Here is a 14,863-nt window from a genome sequence, read left to right as displayed (position 1 = left end):
CTGAAAATGATAGATAAGGAATCAGAATAAACTGTTAAATAATTCTTTGGTGGTTGAATAGATCTGCACAGAAGGCTTCCTCTGTCAGGCAAAGGTAGTAAGAAAAAAAAAAACCTGTAAAACTAACACTGCCCTTTTTAACCATACCCATAATAACTGAGGACGCACTTACTAGAGGACAAGCCGCTTCAAAAGCTATTCTGCCTTCTAAACAGGTTCTAAAAAATCACACAGAGGCACATAAGAAAAAAGCTCACCTGTCTTCTCTACAATGAAAAGTAAACAACCAGCACCTCTGAGCTAAGCAAATGTAACTTTAAAAATAAACTAAGCAAGCCTCGAAGTACAATTGCAACATGGCAACACTAAGAAAAACTTTGGAGGCTTCAGACTTGCTGTTTTGGTTACTGTTTCTACTTATAATGAAAAAGATACACTTCGCATAAGGTACATGATCCCGAAGCCATCAGTATTCGTACCAAACTGATTTATGTTACATGATGCACAGATCGTTGCTAAACTTTTTAAAATCAATGGATGTGAACGATAAGGATTTATGACATTAGATGAAAGTGTACATAACACATATGTAACTCAAGATACATATTCTATCAAAGCCTTTTTAAAAGTACAAATAGGGCACAGTACTCAATAACAGAGACAGTTATTTCTGTAAAAGAACCATACTGCACTCTTTACTATGATTTTTGAATAACAGCCAAGGTAGAGAACTCTGATAGATATTAAAAATTTGAAGTAAAGCATACAAGTATGTTACAGATACAAATGAAATAACACCACTTACCAAAATCATAACCCTCTGGGATCACATTGTGGCAGGCAACTCCCTGTTTTAAGTTAACCTACACACATAATAAAGTTAAAAACAAGCTGCAATTGCATTTCATGATAAACTTCTAAAATATAAAAATGTTTACATATTAATATGGGCTTCAGATAATCCCTCTGATACAGAGTACAGTTCAAAACAATTCTGCTTTAAGATAAAACATAGTAACATCTGTTTATTAAAGGACTACCATTTTAGCTAAATTAAATGACTGAACAGTGAAACGATAGTGTATTTTGTATAATTTATAATTGACAAAGGACATTTTGTTTAACTCCTGCAGATGGGTGAAGTTGTACTTCAGTTACATAAAAGCCTTTAACATTCACTATTTTTGTTCCTAAAAGAGTCATTACTAACAAGACAATTTTATGGGCCATTGACAAAAATGGAAGTAGAACTGAATGTGAAGCATGCTGAACATGTCACAATATGAACTAGAATACCAGGTATATTATCACATGCCTTACTTACCAAAGATTCATCATAACCGCCATGATAGAACATCTCAGATTTCACATTCCAATATGCAAAAAGATTATCCAGTCGTACAAGCTGAAAATACAATGAAACATTAATAATACCACCTACAAATTTTGAATGAATAATTTGGCTTTCACAGAGTCTGGATGAATGAAATTATTCAGAATGCTCCTCACAGACTAGGCACCTTCCTGTTTCACAGACTATAGAGTTATAACTTTTCTTGACCTCACTTTCTGTACATGAAACTTAAATTAGTAAGTAGCTTGTATTATAATAACTTTCTTTAGCATACAGTTTATATTGTACCTTGTAGAACAACTTGGCAGTTTCATCATGTAAACACGGATTCCAGTTCTTATCTGAGGTCTGAAAAAAAATTAAGGAAAATTATTCTGATGTCTATAATATATCAGTCTTTTTGCTTTAATCTTAGAATCATCGCTGAAATATACTAGTAAAACAGACAGAAACAAAACCATAATTAAACCCCACTGAAAATAATAGGAGAGTGTCTTTTGTTTCAAGTGAATTAAGCCTTTATTTTCTTAACTGGAAACTTTACTGGATTACTTCCCCCAAAATGTGCATACCCCTGCAGTGACTGTTAGGCTGCACACAAGAACCAAAAAATTTTGTAAAATTCTATTTTCAGTATTGCAAACTGTGTTCTTTTACATCAGAATTATTTTTAGGCAGGCTTTATGGAAAGAGATAAACAAAGGACTAGAATTCTTTTGTAATTCTGCAAGTAGCATCTTAGTTTGAGCAAAACAGAAATATTATACGTTATCATACATTTTCAATGCTAATACAACAGGCATTTCAAGAGTAAAACAGTAAGAATACCAAGAAGTTTTTGTTCATTATGTAAATAGTACTCTTGTTTGCATGGAGGAGTTAGCAAAAAGTTTTCATTGTATCCTCAATAGGCTAACAAGTGTTCCTAAAACAATTCTGTTCATTCAACAGAATAAAGTAATATTTACTTAGATATGTGATCTTTAAGATTATTAGCCATACAACAGAAGCTACTGAATCAGAGCAACTCAGCAGAACCAGCACATTGCCCTTATTAGTAGTCTTCCAGAAAAAATATACAGGATTTATGCTGACTACTATTACTACCTTGAACTGGAGCATGCAGGTCCAAGATTTGAGCTCTCCAGCTCAAAACAGGATACCATTCTCATTATTCTTCTAAATATTAAGAAGTAACTTCCATTCTCAGGGCTCATGGCAATTTCAGTAAAATATGCTAACATTTACAAATTCTGAATATCAACACTCCAGCACAGGTGGCTGGCAACCAAGAAGTGCAGCAGGCAGAATAATACAAATTTCTTTCTGCAGGTTCATTTTTTTTCCCCCAGCATTTTAGGGGCAACCACCCCCAATATTTATGTTGGATTTGGTAAACCAAGTAGTTACCATTTTGCATAGCTCAGGATTATGGGTATTCTTTCATTAGACAATATGTTACCAGAAGGAACATCAATATGACTTAAGTATCAGTATACATCAACGTAAAACAGATGCTTTTAGATGAAAATATATATTACCTGTAAACTCAGATTCTGAAGTGAAATCCCAAATGACAAGGGGTTATTCCGATTTGTGATCTAATGGAGGTGGAAAAAAAAAAATCCAAAAAAAAAGCATCATCTTACGCTCAAAATTTAGACTTGAAAATAAAGAGCTTAAAGCAAAAAAAAATATATATATATACACACACACACACACACATATATAAAAATATATATATCTTGCAAAGATCTGACAGCTTTATCCTCTATGTATCCAACCATATCCAGACAAATATCTTTATGCTGTGGTACAACATTTTTATCTGTTTTCATTTTTAAGTTAACTTACAAAATTTTAGTAGGATTCTCTCAATGTGGAAAGCAAGAGGAGGAGGAAAATACAGCCCAGTTCCTAGTTTAATGTTATAGTACCCAACCCTGTACGTTAAAATACACAAAAGTACTTACATCGTCTTCATAGCGAACATGGATGTTGGAAATTTTAACCTGAAGATTTTTGATGACCTGAGTGACTAATTTTTCAACAAAACTGTCTTGTTTCTCTTCTTTTACTTTATCTAAATTGAAGGAAAAAAATAATATTTTATTTGCATTAAAATAGTTTTAAAAACTACCCTGWTTAGTTTAAAAATGAAAATACTTCTAAAAACAAAACTTTTGTTTTGTTTGCAAAAAACAAGAACATAATAAAGTTTTGTAGCTAACCAGATGTTGTTAGAAACACCAAAAGAATGAAATCATTCACATCTATAAAAACTATACAGCAGAATAACATCATGACAGATATTTAAATTTTCTATTACACTGTACTCTAGTTGCATAAAACTCTATTCTTTCAGAATATTCTGTAACATTTATATCCTCACTCTACAGGGTTTCAGACTTATTACCTGATGCATGAATAACCAGGTTATTCAAAAGTATTACTTGCACAAACTGATGTTCAAGGTGGTCAGTACATTTTTTAATATCAAAATTTCAATTTAAGATGATAAGACTTAACATATTCCAGATAAACTAAACAGAAGCTTTAAAATGGTGTAATCATAAAAGTTCTTTGCTGCTGTAAGTCAGGTTAAATTGTTTCTTATCAGAGAAGAGGTAACTTAGGCAAGATATGACATAAGGCTCTTGGATTATTATTTATCTGCTTATTTACATCAGAACATATAATCTTTCAAACCTTTTTATTTTGAGGATGTCCCTTCTGCAGTAAGGATGCCACATATATATGACTCAATGTGAACAAATCACAATTCTATGCAACACAGCATCTGATTTCCAAAGGTCAACAATGTTATGCACAAAAATATTCAATATTTAACAGCTACCACAATGACTAATCAAAACATTTTGCAAAGTTATAACAACTTTCCATAAGAAGTTAAAATCTGTAACTAATAGTTTAAAATATCAAGAGGGAAACCTGAATCTGAAGCAATTTAAGTGGAAAACCCAGCCATATTAAAAAAATAAAGAAACAGAGCCACTTCTATTAGCTTTTCCCACTCCTACCTTGGTCAGCTATTTTCTGCTTTGCTTCCTCTATTCTTTGCAGTTCTCTTTGCCTTGCTTCCAAGAGCTGTCTGGCTTCTTTTTCTGCATCATATTTTATGCCTAAATACACAATGTAAAAAAAATTAAGATACAAAAACCTTACACACTTTTTGGAAGATGCTGTTTCCCCTTTTTAATCTAAAGTAATTCTTTTCACATTTTATTAATAGGCATATAACMACCAAAAATTAGACTAAATTTAAACTACCAGAAGACATCCTATTCCCCATTATCTACTTGGATTTGGTGAGAGTATCTCCTAGGAATAAAGCTAATGAAAGCAGTATCAACCAATTACAGAGACTTCTGAAATCCCACCCATCCATATTCACTTTTTTCCCCTCTATATTGACTTACTGGCTGTCGGCACGATAAGCAAATAAACTCCATCAAGAACTGCCTCAACAGGTTGAGTATAAAGGTTTTGCCATGGAATCTGTAGGTTAAGTTGACCTATAAATGCAAAAGAAAAAGGTTGAGCTATACCATTAAATAGCTGACTGAAAAAAGATGCAAGATTAGAAAGAGAGTTGAAAATAACAACAAAACATAGATTGAATTATCATATCAGAGAGAAAAAATRTGTGTCAGAGGGTCTTGCGTCCTTTGGGTTTTTTGTTCGTTTTGCACAGCACACAAATGAATATTAGGCAATTTTTTCCAAGAGCAGAACTAGTAAGTCTACAGTTCCTCTCCTTACTGCCTTGAATTACACTCTTTCTTCCTAACAGCCTCTCCTTCCTTCCATATCCACTGCAATACCCTCATAAAAAAGAAGAGCATGCGCAGGTCATACATAATTGGTCAGTTAAATGCTGCCAAACCCAAAATTTTTAAAATATAAAATTCTTATTCTTTTTCTGTGGAGTAGGATCACAATAATGTGTAGGTGTCTGTGAGTACAGGCAGAGTTGGATCCTGAGGTAACAATGTCTCTCACTCTTCATACAAGTGCAAGTTTTAATAAACAGAGATCAGAGCCACAAAAATAGGTTTCAGGAAAACAAAATGTCTTTAGATTTACCTTTGTGCTTTAAGAAATATTTTATTTTTACGAGAGAGCCAACCTGCACTGTAAAAACCTGTCATATATGCAAAAAAAGAGGAAGGAGGATAAATGGTGAAGAGGGAGTCAACATCACTTGTGGAGTCTTGCTAAAAAAACAGAAGAGACCCAGTATCGCTCAGTTGTTAAACTTTGCTATACTGGATTCTTTTCTTGTTAGTACTGAAGTGATTAGACAAGTCTCCCATATATTTTAACTTTACCATCTTAGCTCTAGGAAAGAAGCATCTTCAAACAATTACAGTTGCTTCAGATGAAACAAACTTCAGAATGTACAAAACATGCAAATCAAGAAAACTATAAAAATTACTTGCTTAGAATGCCTAAGCCCATGAGTAAGGAAAAGAAGTGTATTTATTAATTTTTACATTACTGAAACATGTATTACAAAACACAACTTACTAATATGTCCTGCTTTAACTTTAAATGGCACATCCAGCTGACTCTGAAAGAAAGCGTTTTAGAACATTTAATCTCATTTCAGCCACTTGTGAATTTTTTCCAAATAAGGAGGGGGAGGGGGAAAAAAAAAAAAAGATGGTAACCTTAATACCTAATTTACCCCTTAACCACCAAATACTGAATATAAAGGAACAAGCTAGATTTTGGTTATTGGTTTAGACTGTTAAGCAAGGCTAGGTTAAAAACATTCCCAACAGCAAGCTTCTACCTTCATAATCTATAGAGGGAAAAAAAAAAAAAAAGCTTTACAGTATTATTTTTGACCGGAACCTTAAGCAATTACTGAGAGCTTTTTCCTTTTGCAAAACATGCTAAGTGAAGCCAGTATACACCTTCATCTATAATCTCAAATTCATTAGACAATCCAAACACAACTGTAATTATGACTGTCTACGAAGAATCAAGGCCTTAGTGACTTTTCCCAACTTGCTGCTTCTAGAGCAGGAAAAAAACCAGTAAGTTTTGATTTAAAAGGTCGTGTATTCTAAAATAGGAACAGAAAAGAGCAGGTACAACCCAATATGTTGTCCAAGAATCAGTTTTTACAACAGTGCTATTTTTATTTTTATTCACTTACCAGCGCATTTTCTTTTATTTCAAGATTCTTCAGTGCTACAGCTCCTAAAAGTCAAGAAGCCAACAGGTAAAACTAAAATTCAGCAAGTCTGTAGTGATGCATGTTAAATATCTTGAAGTCTGAATCTGTGGTCTTTGACCTGTGGTTCTCCAAGTCTTTAGGGTGAAAGGTACCCACACATTACACAAAACAGCCATGAAGGATGATTAAGAATACAATGTTCCTATATGCTACACAACAACCTCCCTTTGAGACTTTCCCATGGAGCTTTCATGAGAGGGGGAAAAAAAAAAACAGATTCCATAAAGTAAAAAGGTTGGAAATGACTGCCACATTTTATAAGAAGCCATCTGAAATTAAAAATTTGCTTCTTTTTCCTCAGCCATCTGCTTCCTATGCTTGTGGAAAGACTATAAGCCATACTACAATGTTACATTTACAGCAACTATTTAGCCCTAAAGAAAATCTTACATTTGCAAGTTATGGTAAAATTGCTGTGAACCAGCTGTCTCAGAAAAGGTCGATCTGACACAGTAAGAAAAATGTTAGGTAGCCCTACTGCTAGCATCAGTTAGAGCAATGATGGGATACTTTCGAGAAAAAAAATCATCATTAAAAAATAGCAACACTTCTTCATCAGCTCCTTCTGTTTTCATGCCAGCTCTACAATATACTACCTTAAAATTATCAAAATTAGTTCAATTAAACACACTACTTATTTATATAAAATGTCCTATTTGTCTATAGGCCAGCAAGATGCTGAAAACTGAAACTGAGTCCTATATGGAATCCTATGCAGGTGATTAAATTGCTGACCAGCAGTGAATTAAATGAATGTAAAGTCCTATTATTTCATACACCTCAGACCTCATCATCCAGGAAGCCTGAATCGTGACCTTTTCCTAGAATAACAACTCCGGTAAACGAACACTTGCCTTTCACTTAGCACATGTTTACAAGCTTATAGAAAGTTCATGGGAAGCATTACAGTAAATCTAATTGTTAAATATCTCAAGACAACAATAAATTCAGCATTGTGTAAACACAGAAAATTGTTTTATTTTTGAGATCTGTTTTTATAATATATTCTAAATTACAAACTTGACATTAGAAGCAAACAGGTAACTCATTACTTAAAAATTGCACATAGTTTGACGAAATGGCTTCTACAAATTCTACAAGAATGATTGCAACAATTACCATCAAATTACTTTATACTGTTAACACATGCACATGGAACAGATACCTGATACTGCTGAACAGGGGCATAAATGAGATTCAGAAAACCAGAATGTCTGTAATGGCACGTGACTTGAAATTGCAAATGAACATTTGATTGACCAAATAATTTGTTCCTTTTGGGGACTCAAGTTAGAAATGAGCAGATCTATGGGAAGACAGGAGCTCCAACAGGAAGAAATATTCTTGCATTTATACACTGATGATGGCATTGGACTACTGTTAAAAGTACCACTGATTCTGAGGAATAGGACTCAAAAAAATTAAAAAATGCATTCCTTAAAGAGTTGACTCAAGTTACTGAATTGCTGTTGAACAACTGCTCAGGTAAAATAATCACCCATCTTATGGGACTCAAAGTACTGCAAGGTTTTGAATGATTTAATGTATTCATCACAACAATTTATAAACAGCTTGAAGTAGCATACTATACCTCTGCCATGTGCTGCTATCAGCCTCTCCTCAACAGAAATACCTATATGCAGGGCTGGTTTTGAGAGCTAGTGGTTCTGCTTTTAAACTTTACAATACACACAGATTGACAGGAATATTAGCTTCCACTGCGCACTAAGTAAAACTGCCCTGCATTTATTGAGGGCATAGAATATGCTACATTTCAGCTGAGGCAGAGTAATTTAAGCTGTAATAATTTGACAGCCCTAATGCTTCTAAAAGTAAGGTACCACAAAGTGAGCAATGATTGTTATCCCAGGCACTTGCAAAAAATATTTTGTGATGGAGAAGTATAGCTCATTTTACCTAGGCACATCATGCTGGCACTGAGCACAAATGGCATCAACACTGTTTCGAACATGATGGTTTTGACAATTCTATATAAGAGCTGGGATGGGGAAGGCAAGGGGGACCATCGAAATAATTCTTCACCATTTTTCATCCTTTTTCCGTATTTGCAGTTTTATGATTCATAAGTTTAAAGGTTTTACTTAAAAACATTAGAGATAAATTAATAAAACTGCAGTCACCACCATTTTTAATGTAAATTTACTGAAATACATTCACTAAAGTGTCATAGTTTACTTACTAACAGTGAGTAAGCATAGTTGACTTACTACTTTCCAAACCCTGCTTAACTGAAGGTATGACCACATGGAATTGACCATCAAGGCATACAAAAGGCTACTGAAGCACTGTGTTTTGTCCATTGATACATCCTTTGTCTTTCCTATGCTTGAGAGAGAGAGCAAGGAGGACCGTCACTAAACATTCTTGCAATTAAACCACTATTTCAAAAATTACTACACCTCAGCTGTCACCCAATTAGCACTGCTAATTTGAGACACCATAACCGACCCAGTCAGTATTCTCTTTAATTGCAAAAAGTCAGTCTCTATCACACTCAGCTGTTTTACTTGCCATGAAACTACAAGTGCAATTGCACTATACCCTGAGTGCTCTGCTACAAACATTAAGTTGCCCTTGCAAACACAGGGAGTGAAATAAGGGAACAAAATCTGTTACAGACTATAATATAGCTACAGAACTTTACTATCTTGGAGCACTGCAAATGGATTTTAACTGCAAAAATTTCAAAATACATCTTGGGGGGTTTTTTTGGTTGCTTTGTTTTGTGGGAGGGGAAGGGGGGGGAGGGAGGTTGGTTGTTTTGAAGACAGAAATGCACCTGGATAAAACCTTATTTGATGAGTAAAAAACCTGTCCAAATAAGTAGTCAGAGTTTTGTAAATATCTAGCTTTAAACATGTAGGCTTACAGCCAAAGCAGTAATAAAAGCCAGAATGTTTATAAATACCTATAGTACAGTCTAGGATTTATTTAGGCTACAAATGAAGCAACTTCTTAGCTTTACTGACATCCGGATATTCTAACTAACTTAACAAAATCAAGCATTTGCCAAAATTCTGGAATAAACAGGTTTATAGTTTTAATTTTATACACTCAAAATAGCTGTTAGAACTTGAGTGCATGACCAAACACCTATTACCAAGGATGTTGCTCACAGAGATGTAGGAAATAAGATACATAGGGTGAACTAAACAGCTCCAACAGAGGCCTAACTGACATTTTGTTATGGATGTCCAGCTGCCTACATAAAAAAAGCATCAAGTCACTACTGAGGCTTGGGCACTTGTTTCTCTCCCCAACATCTCCTTCTAGATCCTCTGCCCCGCAAGGTGTCAAAAAACGAATCAAAGCAGATTAGGACCCAAATAAAAGTTTCACAAAATGCTGTAGAATTCCCACTAATATCCGGCCARATGTCCAATCAGGTGCAATTCCTTTAATTTGTCTTAAATATAGTCTGTTTATTACCAATTTAGTTTCCATTGACAAGATAAGATGAAAATGATGTCAATACAGCCTCTACAATAGTTCTCCATGAGGGATGTGGAGAATCACTTGTTTCAGTAACTACCCAGGACTGGAGTCTGTGCATGGTTATCTTCCTTGTGAACTATCTGCACTAAATTAACACTAATTCAGGTGTGGCTGCACATATTGTATGCACATCTTCAGTGAGCATGCGCTCAGATTTGCCATCTATTAGACATTCATCACTAAATATGACTGCTTAACAGACTGATCAACTTTTCAGCAGCCACTCTAAAAAGGGGTGAAATTGGAAAAGTCTCCTTGACAATTCACTGTCACAATAGCAATCCATACAGTACAAGGTGCTTCATATAAAATAGGAAGAACTATCACATCCATAACTGGACAGTTGTATTTTGGGTATGTATACCTGCTATTCATTTAAATTTAAGCAACCATTGAACTTCCTATTTCATGGGAATGGTCTAGTTAATACTGAAAGAGACAAAGCACTGTGCTCTTTAAGACACATCAGAGTTGCCTTGTTTGCTGCAGCTGTATACTTCATTGCTTAAAACCGAATGCCACCAGCAGCAACAGAGCACCAAATAGTACAATATTTCTCTGATTTGCCAAAGACATATCAACATTTGCATTTTTGGGGCTTCTGCGTCAGAGATGGCAGAAAGCTGATGAGAGGCGAGAGGGCGGCTGGACCACAGAGACCCTGCTTTTCTATAATGTATCCAACCATCAATTCAAATCAGCAATCTGGACTGCATCTTCCTTAGAACAGTCAGCACAGTAAAGAATACTTGCTCTGCATTTTGAAAACCATTTTCAATATTGTTTTGCTTCCTTTCCACTTGTTCTTTGCAAACACATCACAAGATACTTATGGAACAAGAAACAGATTTTCTTATTCAAAGGGCATTCTCTTATTCATGATAGAGGTCCATCAGATTAATCTTAATAGAAAAATTATGATCCACTGTCACTCACAGGTATTTTTAAAGACAGCCTGAACGGCCTACAACAGCTATCTTCCAAAGAACAAGGTATGTAAAGGAAGTAGTCTTTTATTAGAACAATAGGTGTAGCTGGAAAAAGTAGGTAAGAAGCATTTGGGTACCCATAAACTTGTGTCAAATGTCTGTCTAGATAGTCCAACTAGCATAGCTGCCCTAATAACAAGCTGTGTTAAGTAAGATATGCTTGAGACATTATCTAGTAAGTAGGTGTGCCAAGTCAACAAGAATTAAGTATATTAAAGTGCAGTTCAGAGGGTCAAACAAAGACACTGAAAAGTTATTTAGACTCAGTCAAAAGAAAATAGTAGCCTCATGGGCTTCGGTGAAACAACTGTTTGCTCTCTCATAGTTTCTAGAAACCTAACCTGCATGCTCCACTGCATGGAGTTATCTTTCCTCAAAGATAACTGTCAACATCTCAGATTGCTTCAAACATCTCTTCAGATATAACTGCATCAGATCTAGAACATTTGAAAATATATAACTTATCTAAACATCTCTTCAGATATAACTGCATCAGATCTAGAACATTTGAAAATATATAACTTATCTAAACTCTCATCTAATCTGCTTTCTCTAAGCAAAGTTCTTATACATTCATTAATGTAGCCCACTGAAAGCTGTGTAAGTGAAGACCAGAACAAGAAGAGGTTTGAAACGCTGGCCTTCTCAGCACCATCCATCCAATAGCTTTCCTTCACAGCTACTTAACAGATTAACTTTTTTATTTGGCCTCATACTAATGAAGTTCTTAATGAACATGATTTTGTTCCCTGTTATATTTGTATCTGAGCCTTGGCCTTTTAAATGTTGGCCTTGCATGTTCAAATTACCTTTTCACATTTATAGTTTGACCTGCTTTCTACTTTCTGCATTGTCTAAAGATTTCAGGTCACTRAGCTCTTTCTTGCAATTCAACCAAGACTGCTTCTAGAGTTTCCAATATTTCTTTAATATTGAGACAGTTTGCATTTTTATCCTTCAATCTGAGGTTTCTTGTGAACAAAAACCCCATATTTTATAACATTACTAAAGTAATGGTACACTGTACATGTATTTTGTTAGGAGCAGTGTTACATAACTTTACAACACAGACTGAATTTGAATAGCTTTCCTATGACATATTGAATTCTCTCATCATGCAAAACTGAAATGAATGTTAAGCATGTTCATTAATATAGCTTCCTCTTCTGTAAATTTGGAAACTTTATACATTCACAATCTATCCACAACAGGTTATCAACCTTAATCTAAAAGGCTAACTATAAAATACAAGTTGGACATAATTTGTTCAGTACAGCATCTAAAAAACACTCCCTTGGGTATTTAATCATTCAGAGGTGAAAAAGTATATATTTTAAATTTTAAGAGACAAATATATAGCACCTGTGCAGTACTCTGAGGCATTCAGAAAGCACTGGCTATTTGTTACGGCAAGAACAACTTTGCTGATAATCACTGCCTAAGTATTTGAAATCATGCCTGAAATGCATTAACTTTACACAAAATATTAAGACAAAGAATTGCACCACTTTTCTAAAACTAAGAGAGAGAGAGACAGACAGACAGACAGATGGAACGAATGAACAAACGAGTGTAGTTCTGCAACAGTAATTTAGGAAACCAATGAAATCAACACATTAAGCCATTAGACCCCCGCAACAGTAGGGATGTGCTAATCAATGAAGGCCTACATAGAAAGACAGTAGTAACCCTTTAGTTCGATGAATGCATGTTTTAGAACCTCCAAAACCTTTGGAATGAAATAAATATTGCAGATGTACACACCATTAAGCACAGTTTAAGTTGCATGCACAAGGGAAAGCATGATGCAGTGGACCATCAAAAATTACCCTTCTACAGACGATGTTTCAGGAATGTTGCACTGTAGTTCTGGGAACTTCAGAACAAGACATAGCTTCACACATCAGTTTCCATGCTATGCAAGTATACAAATTGTAAAGAGAAAAACTAATTTCATTCCAGAGCAAAGGCACTGTTCTGAGGAAAAAAGCGTTTCATATAAAGAAAAGATGTTCTAAAGCCTCTGAAATATTAAAAATATTTAAAGGGAAAATTATAGAAAACCCTGAAGTTAAGCTCCACGTGTTTATAAAGCATAACAGCTGAACATCAAAACTCCAAAGTAAAGAATATTGATATCTATTTAGTTAAAAAAGCAAGGAATCAAACATGCTCTTATCTCGTTAAGAATTGCCTTCTACAATCATAAACTGCCAAGACTAATCTCAAATGAGATTTTGCAGAGCAGGAAAAATACAAGCTTTTAACTTTTTGTAGCATATAATGGTTGTCCAAAACTTTTACAGAATGTTCTATGTTTTACATTAAAAATTTTGCTTCCTTTCCCCGAATATAAAGAAATTTTAAGTGATGACTCTAGAATACTAAGTTGACAAATCAAACAATTAGTTTGACATTTTTTTTGCCAAAAGATGCAATAACTCAGTTCTTTCAATTAGGATGCAAATAATCCCTAATAAATATGCTAAATTAGCTAATGCTATGGATAAATGACTAATTCTTTCTCTCTAGCAGTTACATGTGTTGTTGCAGTTTTAATACTCTGTATAGAGATTGAACTTTGCAGAGATCCCACAAATGCCTTGACTGTCTGAAGGAAGATTACAGCAGAGATGAAACCAAAGACACTATCTTGGAAAACAGAAGAATGAATCAAAAATGTCCAAGATGCAAATAAAATCCAGGAGAAGCTTCCAGAATCTAATTCAAGATACGAATACCTAAGAAAGGAATTCTAGGTAAGAAATAGCTTAAGGATGCTAGCTTCACACCTACAGACATACGGACACACAAGTAAAAAGACTTCAGCTGTTTGTTTGCTTTTACTAATGCTGCAGATACCTGGAAAGTACAATTAATTCTGCGTAGAAGTGGTCACTATACACACATCTGTTAATTTTATGCATCTTAGTTACTTTATGCTATCTTACCTTTCCCAGACATACCAGAAGGAGAGATCTTAATTCCTGTTTTCTCATACATACATTACCAAATGAATCCCAAACAGCACATTTAATCAGAATACCTTGCTCCCTTCAGAACTTGGACTAATTTATTTTTACATACTATTGCTCACCTCACCTAGGACGAGGAGCTGGTCACAGCATTTGGAAACACCTAACACACTCTCCCAAAAGTCTGTTTCTGTTCCTGATTCTTTAATGTAAAAGATGAAACATAAGAAGTATTCTAGGCTTACATATTACAACACCAAAAAGAAACGACCCTTTTGCATTTCACTGTTACTTGCAGGTGAGACTGCTCACTTCCACTAGCATGGCACTCACACAAAAACGCTATCAAAACCTTAAGTGGTTCTATCTAGTTTCTTACTTCTGGGCAAAGATAAGTCAATAAAACCAGTTGAGTTTCACATTCATTTCAAGACAAATTGGGCTCTCAGTTCTGCACCTAGGGCGGTGTCAAGCTCTCTGGGCAGTCTGCAAGAAACTTTCCGTATGTCAAGCTCGATCTCAATATCCACAAACTTCCTCTCCAATTTAAGTTTCGACGCAAAATAAGAAAATAAGAACGGGTTAATAGGGGAAAAATAAAACTCAAGTGGATAGGTATAGACTCAAGTTATTTTATTATTTTCTTTTAACCCACCTCCCCCGGCGCAGACCCCCCCGCCGGAAGCACACGGTGCCCCTCCCCCCTCCCGCGGCCGCCCCAGCCTCAACCGCCCCCGCCGGGCTCCGCGCGACCCCTTCC

At 35.0% G+C, this 14,863-nt stretch overlaps 1 protein-coding gene across 11 annotated transcripts in view; it reads right to left on the bottom strand.

Moving 5' to 3' along the window:
* VPS13A (vacuolar protein sorting 13 homolog A) overlaps window positions 1–14,863 on the bottom strand; it is a 117,596-nt gene that overhangs the window by 102,246 nt on the left and 487 nt on the right. For all 11 annotated transcript variants that reach the window (XR_003253282.1, XR_003253283.1, XR_003253284.1 and 8 more), the window contains exons 2-10: window positions 6,543–6,586; window positions 5,906–5,948; window positions 4,795–4,890; window positions 4,396–4,497; window positions 3,328–3,437; window positions 2,896–2,955; window positions 1,643–1,702; window positions 1,325–1,405; window positions 806–863 (exon numbers count right to left, since the gene is read on the bottom strand). Coding sequence is in view for 7 of the 11 variants with exons in the window: in XM_026064343.1 (XP_025920128.1) it covers window positions 806–863; window positions 1,325–1,405; window positions 1,643–1,702; window positions 2,896–2,955; window positions 3,328–3,437; window positions 4,396–4,497; window positions 4,795–4,890; window positions 5,906–5,948; window positions 6,543–6,586 (654 nt within the window). In the remaining 4 variants the exon portion in view is untranslated. The remainder of the gene's footprint in view (window positions 1–805; window positions 864–1,324; window positions 1,406–1,642; window positions 1,703–2,895; window positions 2,956–3,327; window positions 3,438–4,395; window positions 4,498–4,794; window positions 4,891–5,905; window positions 5,949–6,542; window positions 6,587–14,863) is intronic.

Source organism: Apteryx rowi, unplaced genomic scaffold, assembly GCF_003343035.1.
Source record: "Apteryx rowi isolate R43461 unplaced genomic scaffold, aptRow1 scaffold_214, whole genome shotgun sequence".
Lineage (NCBI taxonomy): Eukaryota > Metazoa > Chordata > Aves > Apterygiformes > Apterygidae > Apteryx > Apteryx rowi.
The sequence above is the reverse complement of the archived record's forward strand: the minus strand, read 5'-3'. Positions and strand labels throughout refer to the sequence as shown.